A 14,178-nucleotide genomic window follows, 5' to 3' on the forward strand; every position below is an offset into this window, starting at 1 on the left:
TGTTATGTCCAGCCTTCTGCCATTGACTCTGCCTGGATTGGGTTGGTCTACACTTCATCTTTTGTTACATTGTGAGACTGTGGCCTCCTTTGATTGTCCTTCATTCAGCGGAGGGTTGTGCACTGTTTTGGAAAAACAAATCTTTTGTAGCCATCACACCTGGCATTGTGTCTAGCAGGCAGGAGCTATCAGTGAATGAGCTACTTACACAGTAAAGCGATTACAATTGCTTTTGCTTTGTACCTAATAAGCATGGGAAGAAACAATGCTCTCAAATACACTTTGTAAATGTGGAGGTCTCCAAGCCTGTTTAGACACGTGGAAAGTCAGAGAACTAGGATATAAAAAGCAGAAGGACTCAGGAAAGCACTGATTTCTTCACTGACCATGCATTTAAAAATCATTTATGCTCAATTGCAGATTACAGAGGAGGGGTCCACCGTTTCCTGTGTGGTAGAGCGAACAAGGGGAGCTTTGGATTATGTTCATGTGTTCTACACCATCTCACAGATCGAATCGGAAGGCATCAATGACCTCGTTGATGATTTTGCTAATGCCAGTGGCACCGTTCCCTTCCTGCCTTGGCAGAGATCTGAGGTAAAATCCACCGCTTGGGTTTCTTCAGATGCTTCTGGGAAAGTGTTGCATCATCTCTTTATTTATTCATTGGTTAGCAATCCCTTGGTATTTAAGCATTTTAAACTATGTGGGAAGTTAGGTGTATCTATTATTCTTTAAAACAGAAATAATCTAGCTTTTCTGTGAGAGAAAAATAAAAAAATTTCAATGTTAGTTTTATAAATTCTTTAATACCAGTACAATAGAATTAATATAGCTTGAGGATATATCTTTCTAGATTTGTATTTTTATATATTTTACTTACTAGTCTATTTTGAAACATGTGGCCAAGGTGGGCCTTGGACTTGTCATCCTCCTGCCTCAGCCTCCTGAGTACTGATATGACGGATGTGTGTTACCATTCCTATGTGTTTAGATTGCTATCACACAATACTTTACATTGGGAGTTTAGAAACAGCAGCACGTTGCTGTTCACAGTGTGAAATCATGGGATGCTTAAGGGCCGGATGCCTGTAGATGCAGGGGCTGGGGAGGCTCCTTTTCTGCTTTACATCTGTGGTACCGATTCATTGTGTCATGTGGTTGAAGGAGTAAATGAGCGTCCCATGGCCTCGTTCATAAGGACACTGATCCTGGTCCTGTTCATTAAGTCTCTAATACCTAGTTTTCTTCTCAAGTCTCCACTCCTAACACCACTACCCTGGGAACAAGATACTAATATGCAAACGTTGAGGTAACACATTCAGTTTATTCAAGTAAACATTATTAAGGACTTAATATCCTCAGATCTCTTCTTATTTGTATATGTGCCTACACAGGTACACTTATATTTCATTGTGCAAGTTTGTATAGAAATAAGTAATGTTTACTGACAATTTCAATCATACATTATTCAGTTGGCTATTTCCCCCAAGAAGTAACTACTGCTGTGCCTTTGCATTGAACAGGTCCTGAATCTATACGTTCTTGATGATGACATTCCTGAGCTTAATGAGTATTTTCGGGTGACGTTGGTTTCTGCAGTTCCAGGAGATGGAAAACTTGGTTCAACTCCCAGCAGTGGTGCCAGCATCGACCCCGAGAAGGAAACCACAGACATCACCATCAAAGCTAGTGATCACCCTTATGGTAAACCACTCTCTATTGCAATTATTTTCCTCTTCTCTTGCCGTACTTGGTTTTATTAAGAACTTCTTACAAGTGAGTATGAAGTAGAACTCCTTTAAGGCCTCTTAGTGCTAACATCTCTGTTGCTGTTTTGTAGGACATTGTTTATGAAAGAAAATGTAAAGATCAACTTCAGAGCTTAAGTAATATATTTAAAGTTTTAAAGTACTTTTATATGGTTATTGACATTCCTGTAATTAAAATATTTATGGTAATATGTTAATATTGAAGTAATTAAAAACTTTGTAATATATGTCTTATTAGGTTTCAAAACATGGAGTTTTCACTATAGTAATTTGACTATTATACTAACAAGTGATAGTTTTAATTGGGAACTACCATGGATGTTGAAAATTTTTTTTATTAAAATGATATTTTGTGTGCAAATGAAGAAAGGACATCTTTAAGTGTCTGGGTAGAGAAATAGAGAATCTCTTATTCTGTTTTTAGAGTGAAATTTGAAAGAAAGTTTTGCAGATTCTTTAGAGTATCATCAGTGTGGCTGTATATCAATTCCAGAATTCAGAAATTTGTCAAATATGAGTAAATGTCTGGAAATACATATTTTTTAAATTCCCTTAGTATTTCTCTTATTGATTGTTCAGTGGGATTAAACAGATTTCTTTGACTAAAGACGAGGAAAATTAACACTTTAATGTTTGACATTATGAAGGCTTAAAAACATTCTGGGTGTGGCTTCTGACATTCCTAGATGGCACAATCTCACAGGAAACTCCCTGTTCCTCTGACTCTTACAATGTTTTTGCCCCATCTTCTACAATGATTCCAAGCCTTTGGTGCAGGATTTGTGTTACAGATATAGTATTTGGGACGATTCTGCATTGCTGATTGGTTGTAGTTTCTGTAAAGGTCTTCATCTGTTGCATAGAGAAGTTTCCTTGCTGAACGTTGAAGACTTTATTTACCTGTGGGTATATAGACAAATATTTAGAATATAGTTAGGATTATGCTGGTTTAGTAAAGGGGTGGTTGCAGGTTCACCTCCAAGATCCATGACTTCACCAGCCCTGGGTATTGACTGTGTTCACAGTACCAGGCATGATTTCCTTCTTGCTGAGGGGAGGGGGGTCTTAAGTCCAATCACAGAGCTGTTGGTTACTGTCAGGGTCCGTATGTCACTACTGACTGCACTCAGGGTTACTGTGCCACAATGGTCATTGGTATAGTTCATGGATGTCCGATCTGGGCAGTACTATTGGTTGCTTCCTTTACACACTAATATTCAACATTGTAGAGGCTTAAAACAATTATGGGTGCAGCTTCCGGAATTTCTAGATGACACAGTCACATAGGTTACTCACCAACATGACTGCCTAAACATGAGCTGATCAAGGATGGCGTCAGCAGACATGCTAACATAGACATGAAAAATCTCATGAGGCCTCAACCCTGCACAAAGAACTACTGACAACCAAGGAATCCTGAGAGTGGGCAAAACGGTCTCCCCAGAAAGAGCCCATCAGTTGGTTATTGAATACCAATAGTCAGCTCTGAAAACTTACACACATACAATTAACATTATACAGACTGACAGGTTGTATTCATGAATTTAAGAACATGTCTTCCTATATACACACACATGTCTGTACATAACATTTAATGAAAAAAGAGGCCATGAGTTTGAAAAACAGCAAGGCTGTATATATGGGAGGCTTTGGATGGAGGAAGGGGAAGGGGAAAGTGATGTAATTATACTATAAGCTTAAAAATAAAAGAAATAATTTTTAAAAGTTATAAGAAAAATATTTGGCATCAAAAGTGTGTTAGTTAACTCTGAAAACACGTTTTAGGTGAAGCTCCTCAGGATTTTATCCCGATGATAGAAATGATTACACGAGGTTGCTTCAGCTGAGTAAGAAATTCCTCCACAGCTGACTAAGAACCCAATGACTTTGTCTCTTAGGCTTGCTGCAGTTCTCCACAGGGCTGCCTCCTCAGCCTGAAGATGCAGTGAGTCTGCCTGCCAGTCAGGTACCACACGTCACCGTGCAGGAGGAGGATGGAGAGGTCCGTTTGCTGATCGTTCGCGCACAAGGACTCCTTGGCAGGGTTTCTGTGGAATTTAGAACAGTGTCCTTGACAGCATTTAGTCCGGAAGACTACCAGGTATATACCACTAAGACTTTGATTTTTTTTATTTTATTTTATGTGTACGGCTGTTTTGCATGCATGTGTGTCTGTGCACCATGTTTATGCCATCCCCATCAAGGCCAGAAGAGCACCTTGGATCCCCTGAAACCAGAGTTACAGATAGTTGAGAGCCAACATGTGGATCCTCAGGATGAGCAAGTGCTCTTAACTACTGAGACCTTTCTTCAGCCTATCACCATGCTTTTTGAAGCTGTATTTGTCCATTGAATCTGAACACAGCCCTCATGGAGGGTTGGAAGTGTCTTGCATTGCATAAGGAACCCATCAAACAAGAGAAAGCTCACTGGTTGTCTTAGGAGCTTTTCAGTTTGTCTAAGTTGACAGTTGATTGCGATGGACCATGACACTGAGGTAGCTTCCGTACGGTGTGCCACACTCCTTCCAAGTTTCCATGTGGAGTGTGTTATAATGGCATAGCTTTTGGTTGGGTGCATTAAAAGATAATTCTTAACTATTTCAAACTCTCTAAGAAGGTCCATGAGATAAAATCAAAATTACAAAGATATTATATGTGCATTTTTTTAATTTTATCATTTTTTTTCCCCAAAGGAGAAGCAATATGGCACTTTAGTATGAAACTAAGGATCTAGAAATGGACAGAACCAGGGTTTGGCTTGACCTCTACATGTGTATGGTGGAGACTCATGTTTCCTACTCTTAATTTCTTCATCTATGAAGTCATGATGTCTTCATTGCGCAGGTTACTCTGGAGATGAATGACATCAGTTTGTATATTGTACACTGTGCATGGCACATATGTAGTAACAGTCAATTACCATTACCTGTTTGCAGGGTTAACAACAGTATTTTGAGTAAGAACATAGTTAGAATTTTTTCTTGGGAATCCTTCTCAAAAAAGATAATGCATACTTCAATATTTATCATTTCCCAGATAATTCTTTTTTTTAAGCTTTCAGTGTTAGTTTCCTGTTCCTCACCTTCCTCTTGCATAGTAATTCATATCTACTCTTCCTCCTGAGCCATAGAAGTCTTGGCTAAATGAATTTCATTAATTTCAGCTCTAGTCCAGTTAACTATGTATTCACAGATTTAGTCTTCCAAAAACTCTTTTTAGGAAATGAATTTTTTTCTCCAGCACATATTGCATCTTTAATGAGGATGGTGTATAACATATTCCACAATGTGAGCCTTCTCGGTTTAAAATGTTCTCTGCATTTTCTTAAAGTAATACTTGGGTGCTCATGTTAACAATCTTTAGTTTCTGAGTAGCTGAAATAACCACAATTTCCAATTTCATTATCACTTTCCATAATAAATGAAACAAAACAGGAAACCTGTGCAGTCCTTTGTGACAGATAGGAAGTGTGTCCATGGAGACATAGCTGAGTATTTTCAGAGGGCGTTGAAGTTCTGGTTGTGACAACATCACTTTTAACTACTTATTTACTTAGCACTGATAACTTGATAATGTTTGCCTTCATTACTTCTTATGATAGTCTTTGCTATCAAAAATAAATTTAAAATACATACGTGAGGAAAGATGCCAGGAGGGATCATGTATGGAGAAGAAACAGCTGAATTTTAAATATTATTGTTCTCAATGATTATTGTTGTTATGATTATTCCTAATTCTACTAACCAAGTAGCAAGTAATATCCACCTCCTAAGTCTTTCCATTCAGCTGCTTGGAGTTCTGTGTTTTCATTGTTCGTTTGTTTCAGAATTTCAAATATGAGTATAATGTGTTTGATCAAATATACCCTGGCTCTCTCCTGGCTAACCTGAATCACCTCCACATTTTTCTCTCCCAACTTCCTATCATTTTTTTAACCCACTGAGTCCATTTAGTGCTGCAAGCATGTGCATAAGTGTAGGCCCATCCTCTGAAACATGGACAGCTCATCAGGGCCACGTCCAAGGTAAACTGACTCTCCCTTTCCCAGCGGCTACCAGTTGCCGACAAGAATGAGTTACGTGGGCTGGAGAGATAGCTCAGTGGTTAAGAGCACTGGCTGTTCTTCCAGAGCTCCTGGGTTCAGTTCCCAGCAACCACATGATGGCTCACAACCATCTGTAAAGAGATCTGGTGCCCTCTTCTGGCGGGCAGGGGTACATGCAGATAGAAGACTATACATAATAAATAAACAAATCTTTAAAACAAAACAAAAAAGAATGAGTTACGTGACTGGTTATCTATTGAAGTATACGTTTAGAAAGTGGCAGGGCTTGTGATCTGTGAGGGGTGGCTGTGAAATAGGCTGGACAATCAGAGCTTTATGCTGAATTCTGAAGTTTAGGAGGAACAATGTAGCTGAAGCAGGAGGACACTGGTAATAGGGTAACGGTGTAGGCAGTCGGTGTTGGGAAGGAACTTCACGAATGCCATGTTCTCTGTGGTGCGGACGGCTAGATGTGGTGAGAGAAGACGTGGTCTGCACAGACAAGCTCAGTCAGACCCTTAGAGGTTTGACAGTTTGGTATACAGTAAGCATTTTCATTTTGCAATTTTGCACAAAGAATAATTGTAGTGTGATGGACAAATCTCATTTGTGTTTCAGAGTACTGCTGGCACAGTAGAATTTCAACCAGGAGAAAGATATAAATATATTTTTGTCAACATCACTGATAATTCCATCCCGGAACTGGAAAAATCTTTTAAAGTTGAGTTGTTAAACTCGGGTGGAGGAGGTAAGACCGGTAACACATAAATAACAAATATTTGCCTGTCCGCCAACCACGATGCCATTAAGCAGTGCCAGTGTATGGCTTCCTTTTCATCACTCACAGAACAGCTTCACCCAGTGCCAAATGGCTGCTGCCATTCTCCTTTACTAACCCCCAAACTGTAAGGCTATTATAGACCTGCTTTGTGCATTTTCTTAATGGGTCCACTAGCGCTGTCTGCAGATAGAATGCAGGCATCTATCAGAGCAGTCCAGAGAGATAATATAGGGATGACAGGCCTGAAATATCTGATTATTAATTCTAATGATCAGAAAACTGTTTACCAAAGGTCTTTGAAGTTTAAACTCAATGCATTGACAACATTTTCTGTTGTAAAGTGAAACTGTTCACCTTCACATTGCCACATCAGCTTCTCATGCCAACAGTTTCATTAATGAAAAGATTAACATGTACTATTTGAAGTCACTGTTTACATCACTTAACTCAATGACTATGTAGGCACTAGAGAGAGAAAATGTCAGTGACTGCTACTAGTATTGGTTAATAACAAATCAAGGGCCAAGTATGACGTCCCATACCTTTAATCCCAGCACTTTGGAGGCATAGACAGATGGATCTCTGTGAGTTTGGGTTCCAGGCCCCCCAGGGCAGAGGGAGACTCTTTCTTTAAAAAAATCATCAAAATTTTGCAGTTCTGGGATTAATCCCAAGGCCCTGTGCATATCAGAGAAGTGATTCAGCACTGAACTGCATCCCATTCCTTGATCACCAAATGTAACTGAGATATTTATCATCATAGTGATACTTAAGAGTTTATGTAGAAACATTCCTCAGACATTTAGACTAGGCAGTTGTATTCTAACTGGTGGTAGATTCTCATTTGTAGTTTCCTAGTAAGAAGTAGTGATAGGTAAACTAAATTTTCAGTAGTGAGTTGAAGGTAAGAGGAAAAATAGTCTAGACACTGATGTTCCTCTATATTTATTGTTAGGGACTGTGTAACAAGTGGATCAGTTTGCAGAGCTGAATTCTTTGTGGGTTAAGAGAACACTCCTTGTGCCATACCGTTTGGCTTCTAAAGTTGATTGGGAATGCTAACCATGACCTTAATAGCTGTTTGATACTAACCAAGGTGTTTATGGCATTGAACTTTACATTTCTTTCATATGAATTCTAGACAGTGTTGGAGCAGTTATGAACTGTAGAGTTGCTGGCAATCCGTTCTGTCTCTGAGATGACTTTAGGTCATGGGTGTGCTATAAATTCTCATGCCTGGCACATTCCAGTCTCTATTGGGGGAAGGACAAAAACCAAGGCAGACCTTAACCTGGGCCTGTCCATCAAGGATATTCGATGTGGCTTGCTTTCCTTGCTCTGCCTTTTCATTTCAGTCATCACTGCCCTGACTTTCTTTGTAAATATTTTAAAAAATCATGGTTGGAGTAGAAGATGGATTAGATATCAAAGTGTAAATACTTTGTTATAGTTCTCCGATATTCCCCTGGCATTATATATTTTACAGTATTATTTTAATTATGTTTGTAAGCTTTGTAAGATTTCTGTAAAACATAGCACCTTTTGCAGGTGAGAAAGTTGAGACACCAAGGAAGTGAAGTGTTTTGTTGACCATTTACAACTGGTATCCCTTATAGACAGGGTTAAAATTGAATTTTTCAACTGATGATCTAGGACTTTTCCCACAATGTCAGTGTCAAATGGGCAATTAAGTTTGAGAATGGTAAATGTGGTGGGGTTTGAAATGATAGATACATTTCCCTAGTTTTGAATTGATCGTGATTGACAAGGTGACCTTCACTGGCTTGTAAGTCTAAATATATGATTATATACACAAATATTATCAAAAAATTTAAAATGCTATGGATTAAAATTACTGTAAAGGGTGAAAATTTCCAGATAAAATTATTTACATTATTGGACATGGAAAATATTAGTTACTATTTACTTGGAATTTTCCCCCAAACTAGAAAGATTTAGCAATTTTGTACATGATACTCCATATCATCATTCAAAATGACCTGTTGTCTATGGAAGAGTGTGCATCCTTGCGTGGTTGTTACTGCATTTTCTTCTTTACTTGGTACGTTTTAAGTGCTCTTAATTTTCTCCTTGTGTTGCTGTGTGTTGTGTGGCTGTCTCTGTGTGTCTCTTGTGAAGTGCCTGAACTCTTTAGGGTGGAAGGCAGTGGTAGTGGAGAAGGAGACGCGGATTTCTTCTTCTCGCCTGTTCGTGCACACGGTAAGCAGCTGTCCCGAGGTCCCTTACTAGTATTTTTATTATAGCTTCTCATTTCAGAGGCAACAATACTAATCACTTACTGTCATCTTTGGTAACTAGATGATCCTTTGTGTTTTAACTCCTTAACCACCACGGCAGCTTTATGAAGTATTTTCTCTCCGTCACAGAGACAGAAACACATTCTTGTCTGTTTCTGATGGCCAAGCACTCCTCACCACATGGACCTGCCATGGTTTGCTGATTCTGAATGGAGAGAAACTTTGCTTGAATGCCATTAAAAACAAATCATTGTTGAAAACGCTTTACATGGCTTTGAATGCCTATAAACTGACCAATGGAACATTTGTATTTTCAAGTTAAATCCATCCCACTTATTTTCTGTACAATAAGGAGCATGAGTCTTTATACATATCATTTGATCAAAATAAATGAGAAAAATCAGATATAAAGGGAAAATAAGTTCCTAGTTAATTACCATTATACAGAGGTTTGTTTTGAATTCACGTACAATTCATATACATAGATTCATGTACAAAGGTCCTCCGGCCTTTTACCCTAGTTTTTTTTTATCATATATGCAGAGCATATTTAGAATAGCTTCCTGGTGAAGGATCACACTTCTAACCCTCAAAGGCTCTCTTTCCTAATGCCAACTTTTGCATGTTGGTCCCAGAGTGCACACGACTCACGTTACCCCCTTCAGTTCTAACACCTATTAGTATATCACGCCATGTCTGTGACTGTTGCTTTTAGGATTGTACATTTTCTTGTCTGCAGGCATTAATAATGATAAAAAAAAAACCCACACACATTGAATGAGCCTTTAGTCTTTAGAATCCTTTCCGATATAGGCATGGATCATTTGGGATCTAAGGAAACTAATCTATAATAACATGATGGAAGAGTAGACTTAGGGTTAATGCCCATTAGAAAGCCAAGACTCTGCATTTGGATGCAATAAAATCCCAGGGAAACTGCTGTGTCAGTGAGGTAAGGGCTGTGTTGGCCCGTGTTCTTCGGAGGTCAGCAGAGCCGTGGGAGATCTTTGTATGGGAGAATGTTCTTTCACGGAGAAAGAAAAGGAAGAACAAATTTTCCCTGTTCATCTCCAAGTGCTCAGGCAGCACTTGTTGCCAAAGCAGAGAAGGGTCATAAAAGCACAAAGATGTGTGGCCGCCATTTGTGTCACCTTTCTTCCTAAAGCCAATGAGAATGCACTTCATGAACGAAAAGCCTTACATTTTTTCCAAGTAGTTCTTCATTGGCTTTTATGGTGGTTTGTAAAATGGTGATTAATATTTTCTTTCTGTTTGTGGGAATTTGTTCCTACAGCCAGTCTAGGAGCGGCTTCCCAGATTCTGGTGACAATCGCTGCCTCCGACCATGCTCATGGGGTGTTTGAATTCAGCCCTGAGTCGCTCTTCGTCAGTGGAACTGAACCAGAGGATGGGTTCAGTACTGTAGTATTGAATGTGAGTACTTTCCAAGACACCTCCTAATCTTAAAATGATGTAGTGTACTAATAAGGCATGCTTTTCCTTTCCTTTTTTTTTCTGTGTAGGTGGTTAAGAGCGAGCTTATAGTTAATAGGAGTGCAGATTGCTAGTCAGTGATTTGGCATTAGTGTGTGGTTGCATTTACATGTAAATTCATTTTGTTATTTTGAGGGCTCCTTACCTTTTAGAGAATATGATGTATTATACTTGGATTGACGGAGGCAAATTGGAAACAAAAGAAAGCACACAGGCATCTCAGGAGGCAGAATTCTTCTTTAATCAGAACAACAGAGACTATGAGCGTGTGGCGTGGGGCTCTTGGAGTTTTATAGGGAGGGAAAGGGAAACTTGGGGATGGAAGAGCCCATCTTCTGGTCTGCTCCCCTGTCGGGAGAGGTAAATACTGGTGGGTTTGGTATGCCAGAGCTTCTCAGTCCACCTGAGGCTTTTAGGTCATTACCCTTCATGATGGACCTTTGCTATAATTCTGTCGCATAGATTTCTGCATTAGTTCAGATAGACCGTGGCAACAAATGCTTCAAAATCTCAGCATCTTAGCACAAGAAAAAAGTTGCTTCTGGGCCCTGGTGAGCTAGACGACTCAGCAGTTAAAGGCTCTGAAGCCTGATACCCTGAGTTCACACTGGGCACCAGGGTAGGAAAGAAATGACCCATCAGAGACATCCCCTGTCCTCTATACCCTCACCTTGGCACCCCCCAACAAACAAGCAAACAAACAAATGAAGGGGAAGTTATTTTTAAAAGAATTTTTGTTCGTGGTGTATATCCAACCTGAGTTGGCAAAGGACTTGATTCATCAGTCACTTTAGGAGCCGAGGATTACTTACCTTCATAAAAGCCATGATTGGGGGTGTGGGTGTTGAGAAGGAAGTGATTTATATCTGTGAGTGAATTGTGTGGCCATGTGGTCCTATGCCACCTCATATAGAAGAAAAGGAAATCCCAAAGATTTGTGCATAGTAAAATGACCACTAATAATGTTTAGTTTTGTGCCTGGCCTTCTGAGTTCTACAGAGACTGAGAAGGATTATATCACTAACTAACTCAACAGAGCTCACAGCTCATTCAGCTCCCCCACTTTTCATGTAATGATGAAGAAAGATGTGCAAATACATCCTTCTATACTCTTAGTGACAGATCTTTTTTGTCTGTGTGGAATAATTGTATAAATCTGCTATGAAATTAATTGAATAACTTTAGAAAGAATAATTATTACTTAGGACCAAAAATATGAAAAAGGATCATACTTTGATGAAATTATTGCCTCATTTTATTTTGAGTTGAAAATGATATTTTAAATAAAAATGAAATTGTTATTAGGACTAACAAGTTAGGGTTTCTTTGGGACAGTTTTAAGTTTCCATTCTTATATATTGAAACATTTCTTCTAAATGCACTTTGTTGTACTTTGGGTCAAATACATTGAAAGTAACTTTTCTAAAAAATGTCACTGATTACAGAGGAGGCTCCATCTTTTTCAGTCAGTGTAGAGAATATCAGTGTAGAGAATATCCCGTGTGTGCACATAAACATGGCACACAGTCAGCCACATTAGCTTCACTGGATGATAAATTCACAGATGATAGCAGCTGTGATTTACTTGGAAGTTGAACATTGTGTGTCTAGTCTGTGGTCTTCTGCCATAGTCACTTTTACACACCCTCCTCACGGAAGGTGCCCTGAGGAGTTCAGGGAAAGGTAGCGTTTGGCTCCTACCTTCAATGATCGCATAGCCTTGAGAACTTAGAAAATGAAAATAAACGTTAAGAAACAAGTTAATGAAAACTTAAAATTCATTTTGGCACTATCATGTACTTAAACAAAATTCTTAAGTCAGTCTTCCAGCTTCTTTTTTAATTCTTAAATATTTCCTAGGTTACCCGGACTCAGGGAGCTCTGTCCCATGTGACTTTGCACTGGAACATAGACTCTGACCCTGATGGGGATCTTGCGGTCACCTCTGGCAACATCACGTTTGAGATTGGGCAGAGGACTGCCGGCATCACTGTGGAGATCTTGCCAGATGAAGAGCCAGAGCTAGACAAGGCACTCACCGTGTCCCTCCTCAGCGTCTCCAGTGGCTCGTTGGGAGTCCTAACTAATGCCACATTGACAATTTTGGCTAGTGACGATCCTTATGGGGTGTTCATTTTTTCTAACAAAACTAGACCTATCAGTGTTGAAGAAGCAACCCACAATGTCACATTATCTATAATAAGGTTGAAAGGCCTCCTGGGAGAAGTTGTAATCTCATATGCAACTATAGACGATATGGAAAAACCACCTTATTTTCCACCTAACTTAGCTAGAGCAAGTCAAGGAGGAGACTATATATCAGCATCCGGATTGGCTCTTTTTAGAGCTAATCAGACTGAGGCAACAATAACTATTTCAATCCTGGATGATGATGAACCAGAACGGTCAGAATCTGTGTTCATTGAACTAGTCAATTCTACTTTAGTAGAGAGAGTGCAGACTCGCCCAAGTAAGTATCATTAGTGTGTTATTATTATTAGGGATAAGACTATGAAAATGAAAAGCAGTTTTGTATAGCAGAAAATTCTACAGGAAAGGTAAGATCAAAGGTAAGTAAAGCTACCTTTAAACAATTTTCTTTATTTATGTGTTTGTGTGTGCATGCCTGAGTGTGTGCATGTGTACCACATGTGTTCAGATACCCAAGGAGGCCAGAATGGGGCATCACATCCCCTGGAATTTAGTTACAGGTGGTTGTGAGCTGCCCAGTGGGGGTGCTCAGAACCGAATTCAAGTCTTCTGCAAGAGCAACGCAAGTGCTCTAACCATTGGGCTATCTCCTTAGCTCCAAGTGCTGTCTTTGAAAGCAGTACTTGTAAAGGTTTTCGTTAAGACAACTGGAAATGGGACATGTATTTTTCCTTAGAAATCAAACTGTAAAAAAACAGTCATGTCCCCAAAGTACATTGTAAGAACTTCTGTGTAATGATTAGGTAACTGACCCTCATATTCTTTTGTTGCTTCAAACTATTCTGCAATGAGTCTGAAAAGCCCATATGTGTGGCCACACTGGGAGCTTCTTTCACACTGGCACACTTCTGACCGATTTCCTAATCAGCAAATGTGTGTAAGGTGAGGGCAAAGGGCTGTGCGACCATAAGAACCGAGAATTTGTGGAATTACAAGGGATAGGATGTAAGGTTCCAAGATCTGCATGTTCTAATACGCTGCCTTATGAATTAAGAACTCTTATCAGTAAGTGTGCTCACCTTACCTGGGTAAATACTGTACAAGGTGAACAAGAGTCTTACTAATTATAGGTCAGGGTTACAGAAGGAAATTTACAGAGGCTAACATTAAATATTCAGGTTAAATTTTTTCATGAATCACCTCTGCTCTTCTTTTAAGATAGATTTAGGATCAGCTATAACAGCAAAGAAGTTAAAGCTAAATAATTCTTATTTAACTTATTAACTAAGAATTATAAAGCACATACTGTTTTTCAAGCAGTTCATAGTGTATTGAGATTGAAATAAAACCCTTTGGATGACCACATGTAACAGTGGCTTGGAGATGTGTTGAAGTCGGATAACTTTGTTCCAATGTGTAATAATAAGTTGTTGGACATGATCTTTGAAAGCCCTATTTTCCTTGTATAATTAGGAGATAATAGAAAAGTAAGTAATTTCTTTATTTATAATATATATGGGAGGATTACATGTGGTAATATATGTAAAGAGTAATACAGTGTCTGCTGTATTTTAAGCATTCAGTAATGGAGCTTATTGGTAGAATGGCATATGCTGAGAACCTTTGCCCTGTTGGGATGGGAAAAACAGTCAGCACACCTTTTATGGAAAAATAC

At 39.1% G+C, this 14,178-nt stretch overlaps 1 protein-coding gene across 1 annotated transcript in view; it reads left to right on the forward strand.

The window, feature by feature from the left end:
• The window catches only part of Adgrv1 (adhesion G protein-coupled receptor V1), a 474,255-nt gene that overhangs the window by 56,742 nt on the left and 403,335 nt on the right, over positions 1-14,178 (forward strand). Inside the window, exons 23-29 of the mRNA XM_059276309.1 lie at positions 421-597; positions 1,527-1,707; positions 3,671-3,873; positions 6,438-6,567; positions 8,740-8,820; positions 10,153-10,292; positions 12,213-12,822. Of these exons, the coding sequence (XP_059132292.1) occupies positions 421-597; positions 1,527-1,707; positions 3,671-3,873; positions 6,438-6,567; positions 8,740-8,820; positions 10,153-10,292; positions 12,213-12,822 (1,522 nt within the window). The remainder of the gene's footprint in view (positions 1-420; positions 598-1,526; positions 1,708-3,670; positions 3,874-6,437; positions 6,568-8,739; positions 8,821-10,152; positions 10,293-12,212; positions 12,823-14,178) is intronic.

Source organism: Peromyscus eremicus, chromosome 11, assembly GCF_949786415.1.
Source record: "Peromyscus eremicus chromosome 11, PerEre_H2_v1, whole genome shotgun sequence".
NCBI lineage: Eukaryota > Metazoa > Chordata > Mammalia > Rodentia > Cricetidae > Peromyscus > Peromyscus eremicus.